Raw genomic sequence first — 25010 nt, 5'->3', positions numbered from 1 at the left:
TTGATAAACAGTACCTTGCTTTTGAGGGGCTTGCAATAGGAAGAGGCCACTGTACTTAGCATGTCAGAATGTCATCAGCAGCTCACAGCAGAAAAACTGAGATGAGTCACAGAAAGGCATCCATCTTTTTTTTCCCAGAATTTTTTTTTGTGAGATCACTGGCATTGTTGGCCAATTGTTTTACAAACTCAGGCAACTGTTTTACTGACAAAGAACTTATTTATTTATTTATTTATAGTTCACCTCTATGTAAACTTGAGAAACAAGTGGACATACAGTATCTATTATTCTATATGCTTCAGTTTTATTTAAATGACATATTGTATTCATGGTATTATCTTTTGATATACAGTATAATATTCTTGGTGTTATCATCATAATACATTATTATAATACATGATATCAGTAATATCTTGGGGAAAAGATAATTGTAATAATAAAGACATAATTAATATATTCCATAATATTGCATATATTCTTTAACTTGCTTTGTGGGAGCTGGAGGAAGAAGAGTCTTGCACACTAGTTCCCTCTAGTGGAAAAATTACAATAAAAGACTCACTATTTGTAAGTCCAGGTGTAACTGCACATTTGATTTGAATTGATTGAAGGGTTATGGTCAGTGTTGGGCCTTGTGGTTGGGGTTAGGATTAGGAAGAGAGGCTAGGGGTAGTGTGTGGGGTTAGGGTTGGGGTGACAGGTTGGGGTTAGGGTTGGAAGTAGGGGTTGTGGTTAAGGTTAGGAATAGGGTTAGGGTTGGGGGTTAGGGTTGGGGGTTGAGGATGGGGGTTGGGGTTATGGATCAAGGTTAGGATTTTGGGATTAGGTTTGGGTTAGGGTTGGGGTGAGGGATGGGGTTAGGGTAGGTGGTTAAGGTAAGCAATAGGGTTAGGGTTGGGGGTTCGGCTGTTTGCGGGATCCCAAATGGGAGTCACTTTATGAACTCGTGTCAGTTCAGGTAGTGTGTGTATATGTGTGTGTGTGTGTGTGTGTGTGTGTGTGTGTGTGTGTGTGTGTGTGTGTGTGTGTGTGTGTGTGTGTGTGTGTGTGTGTGTGTGTGTGTGTGTGTGTGTGTGTGTGTGTGTGTGTGTGTGTGTGTGTGTGTGTGGTTTCAGAACACATTTGACCACATGTCTGCAAAAATATTTCATTACTGCAACAAAAGAAGGCCATTAACAGCAATGTAAGAGCTTCTATCAGCCACATTCTCCCCATGTTTGTCTGCTTTTCTGGCTCCTCTCCAGCTAATTTGATATAACAATGCAACACACAACGAATTGTACAATCATCAATGATGCCACATGCTGCCGCTGAATGTCAACACCAACTTGACTTGTTTATGAAATATTAAAGCCGGGAATTATGCGCAGAACTTAATGATGATCGGAGTCATTAGAACTACAGCGTGCTTTGTTTTGGCTTGTAATCATTCAATTCTACAACTGTATTCAATTTTGGGAAGCCGTAATGTGTTTTTGCACATCTTTTGTGAAAACTGGATTTTATTGTAATGCACAGATTGGTGCTTGTTTTTTTTCTCTTCATTTGTGTCAGGATATTAGCTGCCATGCCACTCTCCTTGACACTTCATGCATGCTTTGGTTGATATAATTGGCATACTTATGTGTAGCTATCATACATATGTGTATATATATATATGTATATAAAATATTGGCATTTTCTCGTTGTTTCTTATTGACCATGTATATTAAGGATTTTTCTGAAAAAAAAAGACCATGTATAGAAATGATTTTTTTCGTAAATTAAATGAGCATGTATTGTTTGGCTTTTTGCAGTAAAAAAAAAAAAAAAAAAGACATTTATAGTAAAGCTTAGAATATTTCTTATAGTTGAATATTCTTGTTTTAAAGAAAAGCAATTACAGACAATCGAATGACGGGCTTTATTAGTATATGCATATAAAATATGCACATAAAATGGTCTACAATGTGACTATACTTCTGACATGATCTCTCTTCTTGTCTCAGCAGGGTGTCACTTCATCAATTATTGAAGCTCTACTTCACGGTAATACATAATTTGTCATCAATTATTCATGATAATGTGTGTGCAGTTGACTTAATTGTGTTATTGACTTATCAAAAGTCATTTCCTGAAAATGCTCCAAGATGGGTTGTGTTGTCAGCTGATGTTGCATCATTGGAGGGAGGAAGTGATCAAATAATAATATTAATTAATACAGTATACACTGGCTGTGATGAGACGTCATCTTCTTCAAATGGACCACAAATACACCGGGATGATCACATTTAATAGGCTTTATTAAGAGGCAAGAAGAAGATTCCTCAAAGTAAATGAATGATAAACATCAGTGCGATGCTCTCCTGGCTTTAAAGAGGAGCTGCTAAATAATGGATAAGAACAGATGGCTGCAGCGAGAGCAACATGAGCGACTACATGTTTAATTGTTTTAAAGAACATGTCACAACAGCAGTGGCGCTGTGTTCGCTGTCTGTCTGTCGGTAATCGTGCTAACAAAAGAGAAACTCCCCTCGACTGGAACACTTCCACTGATGATGGCTGATTTTATATTATTAGGTTAAAGTGCACTTTCACTTCAAGATCAACGATGATTGATTTGTGGAAACACAGAAAAAAATGCAGCAGAGCACTGCCATTAGGTTACTCTTTACATGCATCAACATTCACAATAAGTAAGCATAGCCCACCGAAGTGACATATTCACATTATCCATTAGGTATTACTGGGAGTAACACACAGGGCTGATACAAAAAGTCTACACACCCCTGTTCAAATGACTTTGAATATGATTGTTAATTCTGAACACAAGCACATCCCCAGTTAGAACAGGGTGTGCACACTTATGCAAGCACATCTTCCCAGTTAATTTTTTCCTCTTGAAAAAAAAACAATTGAGTTGTATAGGGTACATGTCATGCATATTAATGGTGGAAAAGGTTCTAAAATTATTAATCCTGTCTGTTCTTTTATATCACAAAACAAAATTGCATTTGAACAGGGAGGGGTGTGTAGATTTTTTTTTATATCTACTGCACAGTTAAACTCCAAATGATTCATACATGCGTGCATTTTGTTCATTTAGATATTCGTGATGTATTTGTTCCCTGGAAATGATAACAATAACAAATGTTAAAAGGCTGTAGGACGTTTTTGTTTTGTTTTATTGTTTAAAGTCTAGTCCAAAATGAAGTTTGTCAATAATTTAAAAATAATTTATACAATAAGTAAGTATTCTAAATAATTATATTAATAATTAATTAATAATTATATTATCGAAATAACCAATTGTGCTAGTAATGACAATGGAGAAAAAAACAATGGGGGTGTAAGTATGATTCTTAAAAGGGTCTGAATAATTTTGGACACGTCAAAATGTAAAAATGACTGAAGAAATAAAAATAATCAATGTAACAAACTTTTACTGCTTTTCATATAATTTACAGCACTAACATTTCAACTTGAAAAGTGTCCAGTGTATGAATCATATTGGATTTAACTACATTTGTCCATCAAAGAGTGCAGAAAAACAGATCCAAATGTGTGCTTTTGGGAGGTCAACAAGTCCCCCATAAACTGTATTAACAATTCAAAACAGTCAAATAAATAAAATAAATCTCGTGCTCACTCCATTGTTGTGCTTCGACGAGCCCTCAGTGTCACACAAGCGTCCACATGCTCACTTCTTCTCCGCACCGTCTTTGGAGCAGTGAGGTTGCTTCTCAGGGCCGCCCCTAAGCACCTTAGAGGTCAGGTGAGGGCTGGAGGCATCCCCGCCTCTCGTCCCTCCCGCTTCCGCCTGGGTAGGAACGCCCGCGGGGGGCCTCACCATGCCTGGCCCAGACGAGGTGGCGGCGCCACCGAGCAGGTTGGCCGACTGCAGCACGGCCTCAGAGTGCTCGCGGGCCTTCATGCGGAGGGCGGCTACGCTGGCTGTGCGGTTGCCTTGGCAACCATAGGGAGGCAGGAAGGACAAGCCCATAGGGTCCGAGACACAGCAGGAACACAAAGCGTTACCTGAAAAGCAACACATTCAACATTGTAAAATGGTGACGATAAGAATTATCATTCTCCGTGTAGAGATGAGGATCACCTTTCAAAGTGGCCACCTGAGAGAGGGCCTGAGCATAAGTGGCAGAGTTGAGGAGGGTCCCTGGTAGACACGATGGGAAGAAGGGACCACCGGGACCCACCGGCCTGTTCATACTGAGCAAAACAAAGACGCTTGAAGCTCCAGATAACATATACAACATATTGAATTAGTTTATTTTTAAAAAAAAGTGGTATTTAGTCATTTCTCAACCTCATTATTAATGTGAAATGTTAGTTTAAATTCATCCTTCAAGCATTGTTTTTCTAGTTGCAGTGGCCTTTGGTACCTGACTTACTCAGTACAGACCAACTCAGTCACCATTATAGAAAGTATGATTATTAAACAAAAATGCTATTGTTTTGTGCTTAAATGTAACAATAAGCTTTTGGTATCGTGTTTTGATCCCACCTCTGCTGCATATCCAGCGGTTCTTTATGTTTCCGGCTCGGCTCCACCGGCGAGTGAGAATTGATGCCGCGCGCTGGAGGAGCGGCCTCGCTCAGCTGCTCTTTGCCTCCTTCCGAATCCGCGCTGCCTCGTTCCGTTTTCCTCCACTTGGCCCGGCGGTTTTGAAACCAAACCTGCAGTGACGCAAATCAGAAAAAAATGATCATGCAAACATTTCAACGACTGTACGGTGCACATGTCCACAGGGTTGGTGAACCTATGGTTTGTTAGACATTAGACCACAGGAACACACCAATAAAAAAATAATAAATAAATACTAAAACCATTGATTAATTATTCAATCATCATCTAACCATGAATACTACTAGAAAACGCAGTGCGTACAATATATGCTTAGGAGGTTCTGAATTAAAGTACACTATAAATATAGCATGTGAGTAGGTAGTAGTCTGTCACAAGTACGTAATGTTGTGTACTATGTCTATATGCCAAATATGATTGATATAGTTTAGAACGTGAGTATGTCAAATACTATACTGCGAATAATATGCATTATAGAGTATAACATAATTTAGTGTAGTATGTGAGTAAATCAAATAAAAGTTATTTAATCCATTGTTCATGTGTGTCAAATTTAAGCAATTTAGTGTCTGTTAAATATAATAAATATTATGTAACAATGACATTTCTGGCGAATAATTAGCATCTGATGAGCACATAGTGGACCTTCGCCTTGCAACATAGAGTTAGCAAACTGATTTTGTAGTGTTTGACAAATGCATTTCAAATTTCTGAAGTTCTTTTGTTTTTTAATTAAAAGATATTTCACTACGACAGAGTGGACATACATGCTAATCTTGACAATAACCAACGAGACATGAGAGACTCGTTTTATGTAGTACTGTCTATGTTATGTCAAATATGTCTTTTTTTTGTAGTAGCTGTATGAGTATAGTGTGTCACATACATCATATATGTCAAGTTGTAGCATGTACAGTCAAGGTGCAAAAGTTGTAGCAAGCATGTGTGAGAACAAGTCATGGCAGCGTCTTAATCCAATGAAGGTCAGAGCCTATAAGAACATTTAATTGAGCCATTTTTCATTATCATATTTTAATGACTTCCCGCTGACAGTTGTGCAGCCCGAGAGAGGCGGCCATGAAGTCGTTTATTTGCCCATTTAGGGATTGTTTGACAACATCACATTCGATTAGGAGCACATTTGAGCGAGCATTAATCATGCCGTGCCAATGAATGGAGGTTACCTCTCCATTGTGTCATGTCAACAAGGCCGAGCAAACATGCAGACAACAATGCAGCCGACGGACTTATCTCACCCCTGCACCTTCCTGCTACAAGTCAAGCCCCCCCAACGCCAACCACCCCCCCACTCTCTCAATGGCCTATAATTGCTCCATTCATCTCCATTTGCAGGGTGCTCTTAATGCGGGGGAGGCCCATTGACACTCTACAAAAAAATGGGAGGGAGGATGGAAGGAGAGATGGGGGACAACACTGCAACAGAAATGACATTTATTTTCTAATAATAATGCAACTTTAATATCCCTGCTCGCACAGATTGAATAATAGCAATGTGATAATCGGATTAGGGGGAATAATTTGTTGACGCTTCCTGATTTACAATGCTGGATTCCATTATCGGTCCTGAAGCTATATGGGATGACCCCAACCATTATGTTCCTCATAATTACGTGCAAAAAGCAGGAAGTGACGTAACATGATCATTATGACGTGATGATGTTTGCCTTTTGTAATTGACAAATTACAGAGTGACATTAAGGCTGCTCATTATGTATGATGAAAAAATGTTAGGACCCTTATTGCATTAATTATTGTGGCTAATTATGCAATGGAGGCCGAGACCCACCTGCACCCTGGCCTCGGTCAAGTTGATCTTCATGGCCAGCTCCTCACGCGTGAACACATCTGGGTAGTGAGTCTGTGCAAAGACCGCCTCCAAAGCTTCCAGCTAAAATTGAATACACAAACAGTAAATTAATTAAATACTTTTTTAAATAAAAAATTACTAAGGATAAGTCAATGCAAAAAAAATTCATGAAAATATGGTACATATTATTTTCATATTATTTTGAATAATATTTTGAATTTATACTTATGGATTAAAAAAGATGTAATCAATATTTAACAAGGTTTTGATATTATACATAATAAAAATGGATGTACTCTACAAACACACTCACACGCGCACACACACACACACACACACACACACACACACACACATACACACACACACACACACACACACACACACACACACACACACCATAAATGAATGAGGACGTTGCAGTGCGTATGTGTCAATGAATGATGATATAATACATATAATATAAATACATAATAGTCATATAAAGTCATTTGAAAGTTTATGTGAAACTTCTTTATAAGATAATGAAGAATTTTACTTCCAGTTACAGGTGCGCCGAGTTGACTTTACACGTAAAAAACAACTTTCTGGCAAGTTTGGAATAATTAATGATATATATATATATATATATCATTAATTATATATATATATAGTGTGTGTATATATATATTATATATATTATTGTTATATATTTTTTTCCAGGATTTTCATTTTTAAGCTCTGCACCACAAACGAGCAGGTTAGTGATAATTTGACAATGTAAACAATTGTGAAAACACAACACACACACCATCAACAAGGTGAATCAAACAAACAAAAGTAAAGCAAAAACGTATTTCAATAAAATAAAAATAAATAAAAAAATAATGAAATAAACTACTTTATATCAAAATAAACAGCAAGTTTGGAATTTCATGTTGAAAAAATAATATATTTGTATACATTTTAAGACGTTTTTGTGGGTTCTTCTAAATCAGATGACTATACACTGTTCAAAATGTGTAATAATAATGTAGCCTACCTGTTGCAAAGTGAACGTGGTCCTATTCCTTCGTTGTTTCCTACGCAGGAACCCATCGTCAAAGTCAGCTGGGGCGTGGTTGGAAAAAGTGCTCGAATTCACTGAAAAGTACATTTGACATTTATTCACTTTGTAAATTACATACTTTGTTTTTAATTTTGTACATTAAAACATAAATACCACGCGAGGTTCCTTGTCTATTTTTCTTTTGGTAAAGAAATCCAAGTGAAAAATAAACAATTAAATAATACAATCTTGACTTTGGCTTTTGAATTTGTTTGGGAGCCAGGGATGACTTTTACGACAGCCAACCAACATCTGTCCCTGTGAAAGAACCCCCGCCCCATGAAGAAAGCTGCCCCCAGGGGGCCCAAGCACCAACATTTAAGTGTAAAGTCCTCATTCATTGTCTACCTCGAGAACAAACCATGCAAAAACAGTCAAATGCACATAAAGTCACATCAGAGCACTAAACATCTACTCAGAGACAGACATAGAAATGATTTTTAAAAAAGCATGCACAAGTTCTTACATGTATTCGACCGACAGCACTCAGCATCGAGTTGCGGAGGACAGTGGAAGTAAAACATCCTGCCAAGAGTTTCACTTGACAATCAGGCGAGCAAAAATCCTCCCTGCGCTCGCAACACACAAAGCATAGACGTCAAAGTTGCCAAGTGCACTGCAGGAGCATCCTCTCAAAACTGCTGTGCGGTGTGTGTATGTGCGTAAAAGAAGGGGAGATGCTCTGGAGGGAAGAAAGCTTTGACTCTGACTGGGAGGGTCCACTTGTCCCCCCCGCCTCTGTCTCGTTCTCTGACACACACGCGCACACCCACTAATGAACACAAACACACACACACACTTCTGGGAGTGTCCAGATGTCAAATTTTTCGGGACGTTGAAAATTCCCGGGGGCGTACTAAAATGATGAGAGATAATAAAAACAAATTGTTATTATAAATGATGAGCATTTGTGTGTTTTAGTCATAGTTTTTTTTCTTTTCGACTTGCTTGGCGGGCCGCCTATGGCCCACGGGCCGAGGGTAGCAGACCCCTAAAAGGCTTTCAGATGGTGTCGCACAATCTCACGGCTAATTGCTCCTAATCGGATTATGTTTGTCTCGCTCGCCGCTCCTTGTGTGTGCGTGCGTGTGTGTGTGCGCACCAGAGCCAAAGTGCAGAACACGCTTATTCCCAAACCATAAACACGCGCACATGCCAACGGAACTTATTTTGATTTCTTTCATATATTAAAAAAGAAAAAAGCAGCGAGTTTTTTTGGGGTGTTAATTGCACATCGGGGGTGTGTTAAGGGTCCACTTTACTAGGGCTTGCGCTTCCGCAACACTCGCAAGGCCAAATTTTTGATTTTGTTCACAGCAAGGGGTCCCGCGATTTATTAGGCGGGCCGAGATGAATGACGTGCTGCGGGAGCCTTTCAATTAGTTTTAAAGCACATGCGGGACGACGCCCGCGCGCCTTTTGCGAGGAGCGCGCAAAATGAGGCTGCAGAAATTTCCAAGAGGAACGCAAAGCACATAAAGTGCACCAAATCCCTTCTAATGGCGCGTAATTGGTTCTGTAATATCATTACAGGCGGATAATGGCCAGTTACACGGCCCCGCGCTATTAAGGCTTTCCCCGGCGTGCGGCGTTTATGTTATTAAAGGGGGAATATAATGATATTTTAGTTATTAAATGCGCGTAATTAATTTATGCACCGCTGAAAATAAAGTTGTTATTATGACCTGCATGGCGAGGTGCGTGCAGAAAATTGAAATCAAATAACTTTAGCCCAATATTTGCTCGGGAAGACCTGAGGAGGCCTCAAGTGAATGTGGAGCTCATCCCACTCGCGCTCTTTTTAAAAAAAAAATATTTCACTGCATACAAAACATAAACAAGTATTCAAACGGAAACTTCAAATGCTTAACGTCTGTCTTTCTTCATAAGTTCTAATTAAAAAGTGTGATATATTGGCTGTACCTCCTGCTGTGCACAAAAATGAAAAACAATATAGGTTGCTGGCGCATATGCACTGTAGACTTTCATTACTGGCTCTTCACAACTCAAGAACTTGTTTTGTTTTGGTACTATGGAGCCGTTAGACACGTTAGTCAGCAGTGTTTCCCAACCAGTGTGCGTGAGAGATGTTCAGCTGTGCCGTGGGAAATTGTCCAACATTAAATACCGAGCGCATTGTAAACAGGATCGCCAAAGCACAGGTCAGTTAGCGCAAGGCCCCCAAAATAACAAATGTCGGCATACCGGATTTTTTTTTCAACCTTTTATTCAAACACAAACACATTCGGTATAATAACACCATCAACTAAAATAAATAAATGAATAATTAAGAAAGTGGAGCGAACGATTCGGTGAACAATTCTTTTGAACAAGTCTTTTGTGTGAACCGATTCTAAAGATTCAGTTCTTAAAAACTGGAATGCACATCACTAGTACAAAAGAAGGCAGACGGCTATGGACTTCCAGGTCGAAATAGCCGACTAGTTAGTGACACGGGCTCTCGCTCGGTAAGAACCTGGTTCGAGTCCAGGTGAGAGCATATACCTAGATGTGCTTTTAGAATTGGAACCTTGCTTTGTATGCGTATGCAAACAAATGGAAGTTTTTATGTGTAAATACATAAAGTGGCCCCGCCCCCAAGTTGGCGGAGCAAACCAATGGACATATTGGAAACATATTGGAACGCGGCCCCGAGGACTAGAGCTTGACACCTGTGACCTTTGACCATGATATTTCCCTAATAAAGTGGCCTGTTATTAGGTACACTTGAAAATGGCGGTGTACCTAATGGAGTGTCCGTGTGATTCCCTCGTTAAGTGCACCTGCGTGAAAAGTTTTAGCTCCTGCAGAACGTGAAAGGAGCTAAAACTTTTCACGCAGCTGCACTTAACGAGGGTAACTTGGAAAACATATTGGAACGCGGCCCCGAGGACTAGAGCTTGACACCTGTGACCTTTGACCATGATATTTCCCTAATAAAGTGGCCTGTTATTAGGTACACTTGAAAATGGCGGTGTACCTAATGGAGTGTCCGTGTGATTCCCTCGTTAAGTGCAGCTGCGTGAAAAGTTTTAGCTCCTGCAGAACGTGAAAGGAGCTAAAACTTTTCACGCAGGTGTGTTTAACGAGGGTAACTTGGAAAACATATTGGAACGCGGCCCCGAGGACTAGAGCTTGACACCTGTGACCTTTGACCATGATATTTCCCTAATAAAGTGGCCTGTTATTAGGTACACTTGAAAATGGCGGTGTACCTAATGGAGTGTCCGTGTGATTCCCTCGTTAAGTGCAGCTGCGTGAAAAGTTTTAGCTCCTGCAGAACGTGAAAGGAGCTAAAACTTTTCACGCAGGTGTGTTTAACGAGGGTAACTTGGAAAACATATTGGAACGCGGCCCCGAGGACTAGAGCTTGACACCTGTGACCTTTGACCATGATATTTCCCTAATAAAGTGGCCTGTTATTAGGTACACTTGAAAATGGCGGTGTACCTAATGGAGTGTCCGTGTGATTCCCTCGTTAAGTGCAGCTGCGTGAAAAGTTTTAGCTCCTGCAGAACGTGAAAGGAGCTAAAACTTTTCACGCAGGTGTGTTTAACGAGGGTAACTTGGAAAACATATTGGAACGCGGCCCCGAGGACTAGAGCTTGACACCTGTGACCTTTGACCATGATATTTCCCTAATAAAGTGGCCTGTTATTAGGTACACTTGAAAATGGCGGTGTACCTAATGGAGTGTCCGTGTGATTCCCTCGTTAAGTGCACCTGCGTGAAAAGTTTTAGCTCCTGCAGAACGTGAAAGGAGCTAAAACTTTTCACGCAGCTGCACATAACGAGGGTAACTTGGAAAACATATTGGAACGCGGCCCCGAGGACTAGAGCTTGACACCTGTGACCTTTGACCATGATATTTCCCTAATAAAGTGGCCTGTTATTAGGTACACTTGAAAATGGCGGTGTACCTAATGGAGTGTCCGTGTGATTCCCTCGTTAAGTGCACCTGCGTGAAAAGTTTTAGCTCCTGCAGAACGTGAAAGGAGCTAAAACTTTTCACGCAGGTGTGTTTAACGAGGGTAACTTGGAAAACATATTGGAACGCGGCCCCGAGGACTAGAGTTTGACACCTGTGACCTTTGACCATGATATTTCCCTAATAAAGTGGCCTGTTATTGGGTACACTTGAAAATGGCGGTGTACCTAATGGAGTGTCTGTGTGATTCCCTCGTTAAGTGCACCTGCGTGAAAAGTTTTAGCTACTGCAGAACGTGAAAGGAGCTAAAACTTTTCACGCAGGTGCGCTTAACGAGGGCCACTTGGAAAACATGTTGGAACGCAGCCCTTCGAGGACTGGAGGTCGGCACCCCTGGTTTAAGTGAAAAGTGCCTCACCCCCACTTTCTGATTGGCTGTTTGATCCGTGACGTCACTTGGACACTCCATTAGGTACACCGCCATTTTCAAGCGTACCTAAAAACAGGCCAGTTCATTAGGGAAAAAATCATGTCCAAAGCTTACTGAAAGTGAAAAGTGCCACACCCGCCCTCACGCACCCCACTTTCTGATTGGCTGTTTGATCTGTGACGTCACACCGGACACTCCTTTAGGTACACCACCATTTTCAAGGTGTACCTAATAACTTTATGCATTTTTTGTACGTGCAAGAATGTGGTATTTGACTACTTGCTCTTTTATTTTGGGGGACACCAACACATATTACACAACGTAAAAACACATACATATCGTCATATAAAGCAGTGTAACCAAATGTCAAATTTTTGTTTTCATGCCCAAAAAAATAAAAACAAGGAATAAAACACCAGACAAGTTTTAACAGGTTTTTAATGTTTATTAAAATAATAATAAAAGTAAATTTCAAACCAGCAATCTAATGTGAAATTGCAGTAGATATACATACACATTGTCAAATAAAGCAGTTAACCAAATGTCTGATTTTTATGTTTTAATTGGCGATTATAAAAAACAAGGAATAAAACACAAGAACATGTTTTAAACATAAATGTTTATTTAAAAATAATAACATTAAAAGTAAATTTCAAACCCAGCAATCCAATGTGGAAAATTGCAGTAACTATATTGGAAAAAATATTTAGGGCGTATATATGCAAACCATGAGCAATTAAGACATCTTATTTAAAAGTTTTATTATTGCACATTCCATTTTTTTACAAACTTTTGACACTTGACTCGAATAGCATATTTTCACCAATATTCAGATAATCTGAGGTAATGACTGCAGTGCACATGAGTAAACAGACTGTATCAAAAGTATAAATTCAAGTAGAAACCAGCAGATAAATAAATGAAAGAATTACCACAAACAAGCACCGGAGTCAAAAACAATTGTCTGAGATTATGTCTTACTTGTTTGTTGCATTCCAAATTCCATAGAAAAAGTCTGTGATAAACAAGTGGATGACGTTGAGGTATGACAGAGTTAAGAAAAGACAAGACAAAAGTACACTATGTTCCCCTTTAGAAGTTCCACAGTACGGAAATATCTGAGGAGGTTGCGGTTGTCTGGACTTTCAGCGAAAGTTCTCCTTGAGCCTCCACAGGCCCTCTTGTCCAGACCTCCGCTGGAAGTCGCAGATGCTCCTGAGCAGTTCTCGGAAGACGGGCGCCTGCTTGACGCTCAGTCTGGGTTTGAAGTACTCCAGCACTTCCTGTGTACTGGCCTGCCCGTCCACTTGTCCCTGGAAGGCCACAAAGTTGCGCAGGTCCGTCAGCAGCTCGTCGTGCTCTGTGCTCGGAGCGGACTGTGAGGTGCCGGCACCGTCCTCTTCAGCATCATCTTCTTCTTCTCTTTGTCTGCTGGAGGGAAGGCTGAGGTGGTTGCGGTCTCTCATGCGGGCCAGGAGGGAGGACGAGGACAGAGGGGTTGCGCTAGAGTCAATTTCGGCTACCTCCCCGCTGAAATGAGCCCCTGCATCTGGCTTCTTTAAGTTTGTCTTTGTTACGATAGCAGCATCCTAACAGAGAAACACGCACATTGACATTGTAAAATACAATAAACCCCTACTAAGGTGGAAATGATTGAATTTGACAATTTAGTTTAAACACATCTGACATCACCCTTCAAAACAGGTCTTACGTAGGTCTTAAGATTCAATGCCGGCCTAGAGGTACAATAATCTGGACCCAAAATATGACCCTATTAAAAACACTGCAGTTACCTTGCATTTGTTCAAATTGGGGAGCGTGGGCACAGATGGTCCGACCAGGAGAGAATTCTTCTTTTGTCCGAAGCGTTTCCTGCAGAGCAAAGGCGGGAAAGCAAAGTGAGCTGAGTAGGTCGTAAAGAGCAAACGTGTGGATGCCATAATGCCCCATTGAGGGTCCGTACCGAGCGGGCGGCGGGGGGTTTCGACTGAGGGCCAGCCTACAATGCTGGCGAGACACTTTGAGGGCCTTAAGGGCATCTTTGGCCACTTTGTCGGCTTCGGCCTCCACCAGGACGTAGTCTGGATTTGAGGACTCGATGATGGCGTCGTGCTGCATCACGCTGTGGATTCCTGAGACGACAAAACCCTAATAAACCTTTGCACGAAAAAGGCAGAGACTTGTCCAATAAAGTTTGTACCGGATTTTTTGAAGAGCTTCGACAAGACGTAATCGTCAGATTTTTTCTGATCTTCAGCGTCCGTCCTCTTGTACTCTCTCTTCTTCACTAAGTGCGAGATGCGTTGGCCCTCGAAGCGAGCGTCTTTTTCACGTTTATGCTTCTTACTTTTATGCCTTTCCATTTTGCTGGAGTCGCAGTGTTTCCTCTTCTCCCTGCGCTTCAGGCCCGTGCCGTTCTTTAGTTTGCCACATGATAAATGCGGATCTGCATCCATGCCATTTGGCTTGTTTTGAGCACCCACTGTACCATTTATTGGACCCTGAGATAATCCCTGACAGGCAGATTCAGAACTGTTTAATAAGGAATGTCTATTATTTGGATTTATTTCAATCTGCTGGGATTTGGAGCGTTTACTATGGTGCATTCTTTCCATTTTTTTAGGTGCCTTGACATCGGAGCCGGTACCTGAAAGAAATGCAGGGGAGAAAATGTGTTGAGGAAGTGTGTCCCTTAGGTGGCTTACCGCAAAATGATGCATACCGGCAAATATTGCACTGGTCTCTGTGCCCTGCTTTTCATCAGGGTCAGCTAATGTGAAAAGTTCAAAGATGTCATTAGACTTGAAGAAACGGCGTTGTTTGGGGTCCTTCAGGACACGGTTGGTCAGAAACTGTTTGAAAATCTGTCTGAATGGTACACACAGAGAAATGTTAGATTTGAGTGTGTTCGATTGCACAAATCCAAAACTACAACTAAGTCATCTCGATAACGATGGCAGTGTCTAACCTGTGGTATATTTTTTCTTCAATGGTGCCTGCAGTGAGGAGCCTGTAGACAGTTACCTGCTGCTTTTGACCGATTCTCCAGGCCCGCTCCCTCGCCTGTTGTGGAGGGCACAAACATGCACACTTAGTCGATTTGATTGACTTAACTGGATCATTTTTCTATTTTTTGTGGCTTTAATAGTTCAAAGTTTTGTCAAGAGATAGTAAAATAATAAACGAACAATTTCGTAACTTAAGAGTGTATATTTTTCCACTTTTAATGTATTCTCAAATTATTATTTTGAAATAAGTATCTCCAAAAAAAAGAGCCAAAGAATTGGCAAAGAGTGAAAATTTAATCCAATGTTGGGAGGACATTGAATTTAAATTTCATAACTTCAGAGGTGGATTGAGGTAATGACCATTCACCTATAAAGTTCTACTATGTTTGTATTTACACTGAGACAGTGACAAACCTGAGTGTCAGTACTCGGGTTCCAGTCTGGGTCATAGATGATGACTCTATTGGCTCCAGTCAAATTGACTCCCAGACCTCCCACTCTAGTTGTCAACAAGAAGACAAATATAGATTCGTCCTGGGAAGACAAAGTAAAAATAAAAATCATGTTAAATGTAATATACACATTTCAGATTTCTTCTTTCAAAATAGCAACCAACTTGACACTCATTGGCCACTAATAGTGAAGCAATTTGACAGAGGACAAATGGCTATAAAACAGTTTGCGCAACAAATGTATTCACGTATGTGGAGTTGAGCAGTAAAGAGCATCCAGATGAACAACAGCTTGCCATCAATTAGTGTCTCCACCTCAGGGTGAGCACGGATCCTCGGAAGCATTTTTGTCCCTCAGGAGGGGATTTTCATAGGAAACACTGGGAGCCATTAGGGATGACTAATGCGTACCTCGTTGAAGCGGGCGATAAGCGGCTGTCTGGAAGCTATGGTGGTCGTGCCGTCCATTTTCAGGTACGTGTAGTGGTTCTGTGTCACAAACACTTCCAAGATGTCCAACATCTGCACGAGAAGAGCGAGTGAGTTGAGCGTGTGAAAGATAGGAGGGAGGAGAAGGGGGTGGGGTGGATTATGCCTAAAAGGATTAAAGCAGATTAATATTACATGGACACAGATACCGACAGGGAGGTTCTCAGGTTCCGTCTGAGGTCTAATCTCATTGGTATCGACTATGACAACAGATGCCTCACATTCTTCCTCTCATTCGCACTCTCATAAATTCTACAACCACATTCATTGCCCAAGGAGACAAATGGTGTCAAATTGTATACACTTGTTTTAAATAAATAAAAAATAAATAAAAAAAGGTGATCACCTGCCGCGACTGCGAGAAGAGCAGGACTCTGTGACCCTGCTTAAACCACAAACGCAACAGAGAGTCCACCACGATCAGTTTGCCTGAGCGCTTCCAATAGCCGAAGTGCTCCTCTTCTGTCAGCGCCTCCTCAGGGATCCCCCTCAGCAACCGCGGGCCGCCAGAGAAAAGGTCCGGGTGGTTGCACAGCTTACGCAGTGCTATCAAGCCTGAGAAAACCTGAAGAGAACCAACAATGTTCTATTATGCTGTTGTCCATTCTGGAACATAAAACATGGACACACACACACGTGTATCGCCATCTTAATTCATCTGAGATCATTTACGTGTTTTGATGCTTCTGTTCCGTTAGCAAGAGAGGGCTAATGGGCTGAGGATAAAACTATTTAATATCAACTTGTGAATAAGCAAGACCACAATGATCTGAGGTAATTACACTTATTAGTTATTATATATTATATTTTTTCTGGATGGAAACAGGAAGGCATTTATCCGTCTTAAGCGGACTAGCAACTAATTGGAGCTTGGTGTCTATTAGAGGGACGACCTACGAGAAATTAGATTTAAGAATTTATATTTATCTTATTTTTTAAGCACTTGGATTATTTTGTTTATCTCTTTCATTGGCACCGTTGAAAGCTCATTGAATCTTGTGAAAGATGTTAAATCATGAAAGATTGGTGTAAACATTGTCGTCATCTTCACGGCGCTGTTCCTTTAAACAGATAACGCATAGAGGGATGAGTTGCATAACTTATTTACGGACAATTAGGGCCATGTTTTTTGATGAAGGCACAGCGGTCACTGCATTAGTAATAGTGGTTAATGGACTCGGGAATGACCACTGAATATGTGTGTGCGTGCAATCTGCTGTGGTCACCCTCGGCTCTCCAACCACGTCCATTTGGTTAGTGGTGATAAATGGGTTGAGATTCTCTCAAGGGTCCAGCTAATGTGAGAACAGCATCTGCACAACCTCCACATCTTTAAAGACGACTAAAGTAAGCTTGTTATGGAGCTGACCAAAATGTATGTTTACAAAAAGAATCATTTCATCCCGAGTCTCTAACCTTAAAAAAAAAAATAAAAATATCACGGATATGGCTTTAAGTGATGAACTAAATTCATTAGTTGAGCGGGTTAAATAATGAATAAGGCTTGTTGTGTTCCTGGAAGTCATTTCGCCGACCGCAAGTGCGCCCCCTTGTCTTTTTAATGCAACGTGCATCAAATAGAGCCGACGCATAAAGTCCGTTGCGTTACTCTGTTCACCTGCATGTCCCCGTTGAGTATCTGGTAGACCTCTTTGGAGTCTAAGAAGCTCTGATAAACCTGCCGCTGCTCCTGCGTTAACCTGCAAAATAAAACCTACGGAGATCGAGGGGAGAAGTTGTGAGCGAGTGTAATGAGTGGTGAACATCCTCTTTAAAGCACCTTGCTGAAGTGGCACATGCGAGGGGAGAAATTACAGGGGTACAATCGTGTTTTGAAGCCATCGGCGTCCCTGGGGACGGACTTAATGAGCTGAAGCGAACTGAGGAGTCAAGCAGCATCAGACTCAAGGACAGACCAGAGACTGGGCCACCATAATGAATACTTGCTCCTTTTACTTTAGCAGGACTTTATTAGCTGGCTTCACCTGGAAAGGCCATGCAAAGTCATGGAATAATTAATAAAACGTTGCACGTGTGTTCCCTGAGAATGACCAACTACTAGCAAATAGAGAAAGTTCTATACTTAAGCTCACCAGGTTTGGTAGGTTCCTCAACTTTACTTTTTCAATCATCAAGTGTATTAAAATAACAATAAGATCGTTTTGTGGGATGTGAAATACCTGCTCGTTTTTGTCAGGTAAGGCAAGGTTGTCCTTGACGTCAGCCTTCATTCTTCGAAGGAGGTAAGGATTGATGGTGTCTCTCAGCACGCATGCACACTTGAACGCCGTCTGGACCTGAAGGCAAACAATTGACCCGGCTCATTAAAGACTGACCAGACAGACAGGCAGCTAAGAAAGAGCAGTAACACCTGTCAGCACGGTTGTTTCCTGGAGGCAGGATTGTCATCCCAACCCCCCCCCTAGCCCCGCCCATCACCTCCTCTGAGCTTGCCGAGCTATTGACCACTGAGCAGAGTGCTGTCTGTCTCGGGGGACACAACTGGAGACCCTCCCCCACATCACTAAAGTGGCTTTCTTCACCTTATGCTAAAGGCCAGTTAGCTTTTTACACATTAACTGACAGGGGGTACGCAGAGGGATCAAAAAGACCGCCCGTCACAGCGGGAGGGGGCAATAATACGGCGAGGATTTTGGCCGGAGTGGAGGCGAAGTGAGAGAAGGCGGCAGATGATGTTGAGGGTTCACATGGGGGTGTAAAGGCGAGCTTCAGTAATGGATCCCACATCCACATGTAGACATGGCCCCACCTGCCCCATATGTTTTTATGTACTTTTATACACATGTACTCTTACCCGCACACACGTACCGCACACAACCCACGCGCTCTGAGAATTTCGAGACGAGGACGAGTAGCCGAGCGTAGCTTTCTCTGACCATTTAATAACATTAATAATTAGTAAAGGTTTTTATTATCGACGGCGGAAGAAGCATCGATAGCCATCTTAAATAATTAAATCCATTCAGTCAGTGGGTTATTAACGAGTGGACACTAATGACAACGGGATACAATTTAGTTCTCCACTCTTGCTTCTCTGTCTGTCTCTCACACAAATGTGCTTATGCACAAGAGCAACTAAAACTAGAAATACGTGTAGAGCTATCACCACTGCCGTGTACACCATCTAATAATTTTATTTTACTTATAATACAATTTCTGGTCTTTGGAATTACATTACGTCATGAAACCCATCTGCTCACAAAATGCTGGGAGTCAGGCCTATGTGTACCTGGACAGGTGAGGCATTGCTGTATCCTCCCATGGTGATGGGCACAGAGAACTGCTCCATGAAGACGGGTAAAGTGCCCAATTTCCCAGGAAAGACGAAATCAAAGAGAGACCAGAGCTCCTTTAAATTGTTCTGCATGGGCGAGCCGGACAGGATGAATCGGTGGGGGGTGCGGAACTTGAGAGAAAAGAGAGAGAGAACATTTAAATGAAAGAATCCACGGTGTGCAGATTATACTAAAAATATGGCAGACATTCGATTTAGCAAAAACTGCCAACAAGCAAGTTTCAATTAGCGACACATCTGTCAGCGTGACACCCTCCACCTGTTTGCAGGCTGTGGTGATTCCGGCATTTGGATTTCTGATCTTGTGGCCCTCATCCAGGATGACGTAGTGCCAGTCGTAGCGTTGCAGGATGTCCTGCAAGCTCCTCACTGCTGAGTATGAGGTGATCAGGATGCCGTGACATGATGCTATCTCTGGAATCAGCTTTTCCTACAACAGCAAAAAAAAAAAAAAAAACCATCGAACAAAAGAGCATCTCTCTTCCTGTGTGGTTTCAGGAACTAATAGTGCTCTAGTGCCCCCCAGAGGAAAAAGACTCCATTGAAAACTTTATAGCTCACATAGGAGGACCTCGAAAACCTCCATAAAAGTACAAACAAAGGAAGAAAACATACCTTGTTGCTGCTGAAAGATCCCGTTTCATGAAGGACAGCGACTCTAAAAGGTGGCCACCAGGTGTGGAACTCCTTGACCCACTGGTGCATGACGGTAGCGGGACACACGATGACGGTGGGGCCCAGGCCAGCATACCTGCAGGTAAATGTACGTGTCACCAGGGCGGGGACAAAGACTTTACGACTGCAGCAAATATCAGCAAATTTCATTGGCAAATTAAAGTCATAATTCCTAAACCAAATTAAACGAAATAAAAGGCAATTCCCAGCGAGTAGGAGAAAAGTGCTTGCGTAAGGCAGAAAGTCAAGGTGGCAACAGAATGCTTACTTAAATGATCACTTTACAAATTCGCTCTGGTGAAAATCTACAGAAAACATACACGCACACCCTCGAAAATGCACTAATGGCCTGCTATGAACCTCCGCATCAGTGGAAGCTATTGATATTGGACCATAATTGAGTTTGCAAGCAATCAATTTGTGGACTTCTACAGCAGACAGAATATTGACCAACGGGGAAGCTCCGCCTACCAAATGCACAACGGTTATTTGTGCAGTAAAACCAGATTATCACCACCCCTGCGCCATGTATTATACATTTGATTTATGGCCCCGCTCCCGCTGCCTAGCCATTTCATGACTCCGAGATTCCTCTTAAGTGTTCATGAAAAGGCTCACTCAAACGGTGTCAGTGTATTCTCTGATGTCTGCAGGACCAAAGTCAAGAGTCCGATAATTGAAACACGTTAAATAATTCAGTCGAGCACACTCAAGCAGAAATCCTCCTGATCAAATATTCATACCATACAGACAGCGAGTCTCAGGCCAAGCTTTGTGTGTGCACGTGCACCTGTAGTTGGAGCCTCGGGTCCTCAGTTTGCTGTAGCTGAGTCCAGCCAGGAAGCAGATGATCTGGATGGTTTTGCCCAAACCCATCTCGTCTCCCAGGATGCCTCCTGCCTGCTGACAGTGGAGCTCCCACAACCAGCGTACTCCCGTCTGCTGGTACCTGACCACCGCAATGCACATGTGCGCAACCGCATCAGATCCAAATCAAATTTGCCATGACATGACAGATGCTGCTCTTTTAAATTGGAGTTTTGTACATGAATGAGTCTAATATTTCGTAGACAGTGATTCTCCATTCATGGCAGGGTCCACAAAAAACTCACTTGTAAAGTTTCTTCCACAGGAAACCAGGAACTTTGAAGCCTTCATCAAACTCTGCATCGCTGTCATCTGTCAGCTCCTCACCTCTTTCCCGCCTCTCCTCCCGTTCTCGAAGACGCTGTCGCTTCCACCTCCTAGTACAGATAGGTGAAGCGGAAAACAAACGCAGGACTTTGTGAGTAAGGATCTTGTCTGAACCCGATAATGAGGTGGCTGAGACAGATTCATAATGTCTTTAAGAACTAATAAATGGACGGAAAGCCCGCAAAAGTTGCGTGGAAGGAAACTGTTAAAAGTGGTTCCTTAAGATTTGGAAGCTCAACGGCCCAAAAAAAAAAAGAAGGAAGTAAATGTAAAGGAAAAAAGGTTTAATAGTGTTGCAGCAAAAAGGCAGTTAGAGGCAGAGTCGTCACGCAGCAAATGAAGATTGATACAGACAATTAGTAGTGCGAGTTCCCCAGAAAGGTGCGAGGTGGAGGGGATAAGAATCCATCTTCATTTGGGCCTGGTCCTGTCACCCTGCCACAAAACTGCTCCTTTAGCTGGGCCTGTGAGACCGCGCGCTCTAATTAAGTCAAGACTAAGCATTGGTTCAGTTAATTACACTTTTCTGCCCCCTCTGCACCAACCCCATCGCCACCTTTCCGACTACAAACTGCTCCTAATAACATCACCGTTCGCAAGGTCGGCCTCGCCCGGCCAGGCCGTGGCGGTGCTGCTCAACTGACATCCAATCAGTGTGGCGCAGAAAAAAAGGACACATGCCAACACAATTTATTTGGCAGCTATAAATATGAAATCTCATTAGGGCTGCTCTTCCCCTAATTTGAGTATGAGAGGGAGTGAGTGCGCTTATAAAAAAAAAAAAAAAAAATGCAGGAGGATAATTAGGGCAGATCGAGAAGGGGAAAAAGAGCAGGGAGTGAATTTGCTTCGTCAAGAAACAGCTGCCAATCTCATCTGGGATTAACTCCATTCTGGCACCGTGCAGCCAGCACAAACCAACTAACTCTTGCAGACAACAATAGCACATTTTCACGATGCCAGTCCATATGCCGTATAAACTAAAGAGACTCAATCATGCCAATTGTCCACTTTCCTAAAGAGACTTGCAGAAGAAACTTTGTTAAACAGAACAACAGGGAGGACCTCTGGAACCACTGCTTATTGTTGCCACAGGAAATAATATAAAGGGGCATAATCCATTGGGTATCACCATCATTAAAATCTGCATCAACTGTACAGGCAAGGCTAACATTTTTACTGGACGTCCATTTGCAGTGTTTGGGTCAGATGGAGTTGAGTTTGCAATGAGGACACATGATAGCAGGTTGACCTCTGAAAAGAGACGGGAAGTGTTTTATAGCAGTGACGGTTTTACCTTATCCGCTGTCGATAACATTCCACGTCGCCATCATCTTTGCATTTCTTCCCTTTACTTTTGGCGTCATTCTCTTCATCGGACTTTCAGGGGAATACTGGTCATCGCTCAGCGGTTTCTTCACGGCTCCTTCCCTTGGCTTCATTTTTCCTCTTGTAAGCTTTCAACTCGTAGTCGCCCTCATCATCGTCTTCCCCAAAGCCTTCCTCCATGGCGTCTCGTTCCTCTTTTTCGGGATCGAAGCCTTCGTCGCTCGGCAGGTACTCGGAGCCGTCGCTGTCAACCTCGTCGCCTTCAGTTTGACGTTTTCTCTTTAGCTTTGGTGCTTGTGGCTCAGATTTCTGTCTTGCCTTGGGATGAGCTTTCAAAGCAGTTATCTGGAGCTTTCGCATGCGCTTACGCATTTTCTTGTCCTTTGGAGAGGAAGCGCTTCCTTTGGATCCTTGCTGGTGTGTAGCAGTACTCCTCCTCTTCTTCACATGAGGAGCTCTCTTCCTTTCAGTCGCCAGCTTGGCCTGGTCGGCCAGGTACTCATCGAAGGCCGAGTTCTCGGCCAGCATCAGTTTGCGCGGCTCCTTCTTCACCTCCTTCTGTGGGATTCTCGTACCAAAAGGTGTCATGTGACCTGTCCGGATGAGCTCTTCCCACTCGGTCTCCTGTGCTGGCATGAGCATGTTGCCCAGTGTGGAAGGACCAGGCTCTGGTACAACACAATACAACGCTTTTCTTAATATTGAAAGATATTTATTATACACAATATGTAATGACTTCATCATCTTATGATTAATTTGTTTTGACAAAGTTACAATTTGAGGTTGGGATATAAACGGAAGCGTCTCCAGCCTCCTTCTCTCATTTTCAAAAATGAGTTTTTTTTTTTTTAGTAATCAGCACTTCTTGTCATTACCTGTGTCCTCTGCATCTTCTGCCAAAAGCTCATCTTCAAACCTTTGGGCAATTTCTCCTCCCAAAATAGCTTGAAGCCGCTTCTGTTTGGCTCGGACCTTCTTGAGTTGTTTCTCCTGAATCACACGCACAAACAAAACCCCCTTTGAATATTACGGTCACTGTCAAATTCAAGTGAAAATCTAATTGAAACAAGTTTACCTTATTTTCTTTCTGCCTTTTGACCGATTCAATCTTCCTACTGATGTCTTTACTTGATGAAGCATAAGGGGATAGCTGCTCAATGATCTTATTGATGTGCTTCAGCGATACCACTGCAGATCTAAAAGTCAGATGGAAATAATATTAGAAATATGATATTCATAAAATTGACAGTTCATCAATTATATCATTTGAACTTAGAGCTCACGTTATGCAAAATGCATTCTGATGATACAACGTTCAGTCAAGGAGCTCTTTTGTGTCAGTCCCATTTTGTGTGGACCCCTGTTTGAGTTTTTTTTTTTTTTTTTACCTGACATCATCCAGCACCGACTCATACTCCTTCTCAGCCTCTGCTTTTGCAGCAGCCTGACTGGCTTCCTGGATGGCCTCGTCCACCTGCTGCAGGACGCCTTGCTCCAGAACATCCTGGTCATAGACGGCCACGCCGAGACCGAGCAGCTCGTCAGCCCCAGAGCTGGCAGACGCTGCTTGGATGCGCTGGCGGTCGATATGCAGCAAAGCTCCGGACCTCTTACAGCCTGAATGCAACAGTGGATGATAATTTGAAACATGATCAATAATTTTACTCGTCACCATGCAAAATTTCTCAGTGAGCAAGATTTGAGCTCTCACCACTATTGCTTTCCTCAGCTTCGTTGACAACTGTGCAGGGGGACGCAGCCTCAGGGCCTTGAGAAAAAACTGCTGAGCCTCCATTCTCCTCTGAGTTTGTCCTGGTGAGAGCAGCACTGGCTGGACCACCAGAGTGGGAGGAGGGGGCCTGGTCCTCTGGCCCATCTACTGGCATGGTGATGTGGCTGCAACAACTTACAATAGACAGACAATTTACCACCTTTTAATGACGCTCTGAAAACGCAGCTACTGTTTTTGCTTTCATAACATTATTGTGATATCAGGCTTCAAAACACGTAACAGACCTTAGTGAGCAAGCGATCTGACGCCTACCTGTCCACGTATGCAATGGTTTTCCCTTCTTCGATGCAGTAATCAACGCATGCCTCACAAAACGTTAAATACACTTCTTCCAAACGAAAACAGCAATTTAATCAAACCTGGCAGTGTAGCATGCGTGTCACGATCACACCAGTCCATTGTTTACATGAGCTCGGCTAGCCGGCCGGCTACGCTTACGCTACTTCTCAGCTGTCCAAGGGAGCAAGGGAACGACTGACAAAGAATGTACCGCAAAAGAGACGAACTTGCTAAGAATGTTTAAATAGCCGGACGGCAAATATGCCACGCAAGAGACAAATAATACCGTACTTACAAAACGTGCAGTTACACAACATCGGCGTGCCGCAAAAGCTTTTTCTGGTGCTGGAGAATGGCATGTCACCCTTGACTTGTGCAAGAGCGCCCTCTACCGGCGTTGTGGATTTTGCTTCTTTTTTGCCCGACAGATGGCGCCATAAAACTGTTTTGTAATTCGGTTAGGAGTTGACTGACAGAAGGCTGAGAGATGATTAAAAAATAGACAAATGACTCTTACTTAGTAGGTCTTTATGGTTCTTATTTTAATGTGATGGAATCTCTGTTTGTGGAAAATATGACCACTCTTGACATGAGCCCAAAATAGTGGTTGTCGATGCCATG

At 42.3% G+C, this 25010-nt stretch overlaps 2 protein-coding genes and 1 long non-coding RNA gene across 3 annotated transcripts; 1 reads left to right on the top strand and 2 right to left on the bottom strand.

Annotated features, from left to right (window-relative positions):
• Positions 1 to 2264: 2264 nt before the first annotated feature.
• Positions 2265 to 8188, bottom strand: drgx (dorsal root ganglia homeobox). Its single transcript, XM_037271804.1, has 6 exons — positions 7964 to 8188; positions 7432 to 7532; positions 6390 to 6491; positions 4502 to 4674; positions 4094 to 4206; positions 2265 to 4017 (listed from the first exon to the last, which is right to left on the bottom strand). Exons 1-6 carry the CDS (start codon positions 8019 to 8021, stop codon positions 3680 to 3682), a joined length of 885 nt encoding a protein of 294 aa, XP_037127699.1. The 5' UTR covers positions 8022 to 8188; the 3' UTR covers positions 2265 to 3679.
• Positions 8189 to 12599: 4411 nt separating this feature from the next.
• On the bottom strand, positions 12600 to 24769 carry ercc6 (excision repair cross-complementation group 6). The gene is given in 22 exon segments (XM_037271584.1): positions 12600 to 13444; positions 13649 to 13727; positions 13819 to 13987; positions 14056 to 14502; positions 14578 to 14723; positions 14824 to 14918; positions 15278 to 15397; positions 15727 to 15837; positions 16151 to 16369; positions 17423 to 17518; positions 17985 to 18101; positions 19055 to 19231; positions 19380 to 19550; positions 19736 to 19871; positions 20586 to 20744; positions 20908 to 21039; positions 22287 to 22986; positions 23194 to 23308; positions 23394 to 23514; positions 23707 to 23935; positions 24030 to 24223; positions 24470 to 24769. Coding segments are annotated over 21 exon segments (4158 nt in total). The 5' UTR covers positions 24205 to 24223; positions 24470 to 24769; the 3' UTR covers positions 12600 to 13000.
• Positions 20681 to 21191, top strand: LOC119134787. Its single transcript, XR_005100391.1, has 2 exons — positions 20681 to 20764; positions 20928 to 21191. It is a non-coding gene; the product is annotated as an uncharacterized LOC119134787 (long non-coding RNA).
• Positions 24770 to 25010: the final 241 nt, after the last annotated feature.

The sequence above is a fragment of the Syngnathus acus genome, chromosome 15, assembly GCF_901709675.1.
Source record: "Syngnathus acus chromosome 15, fSynAcu1.2, whole genome shotgun sequence".
Lineage (NCBI taxonomy): Eukaryota > Metazoa > Chordata > Actinopteri > Syngnathiformes > Syngnathidae > Syngnathus > Syngnathus acus.
This window is presented reverse-complemented; position numbering and strand designations above follow the sequence as displayed.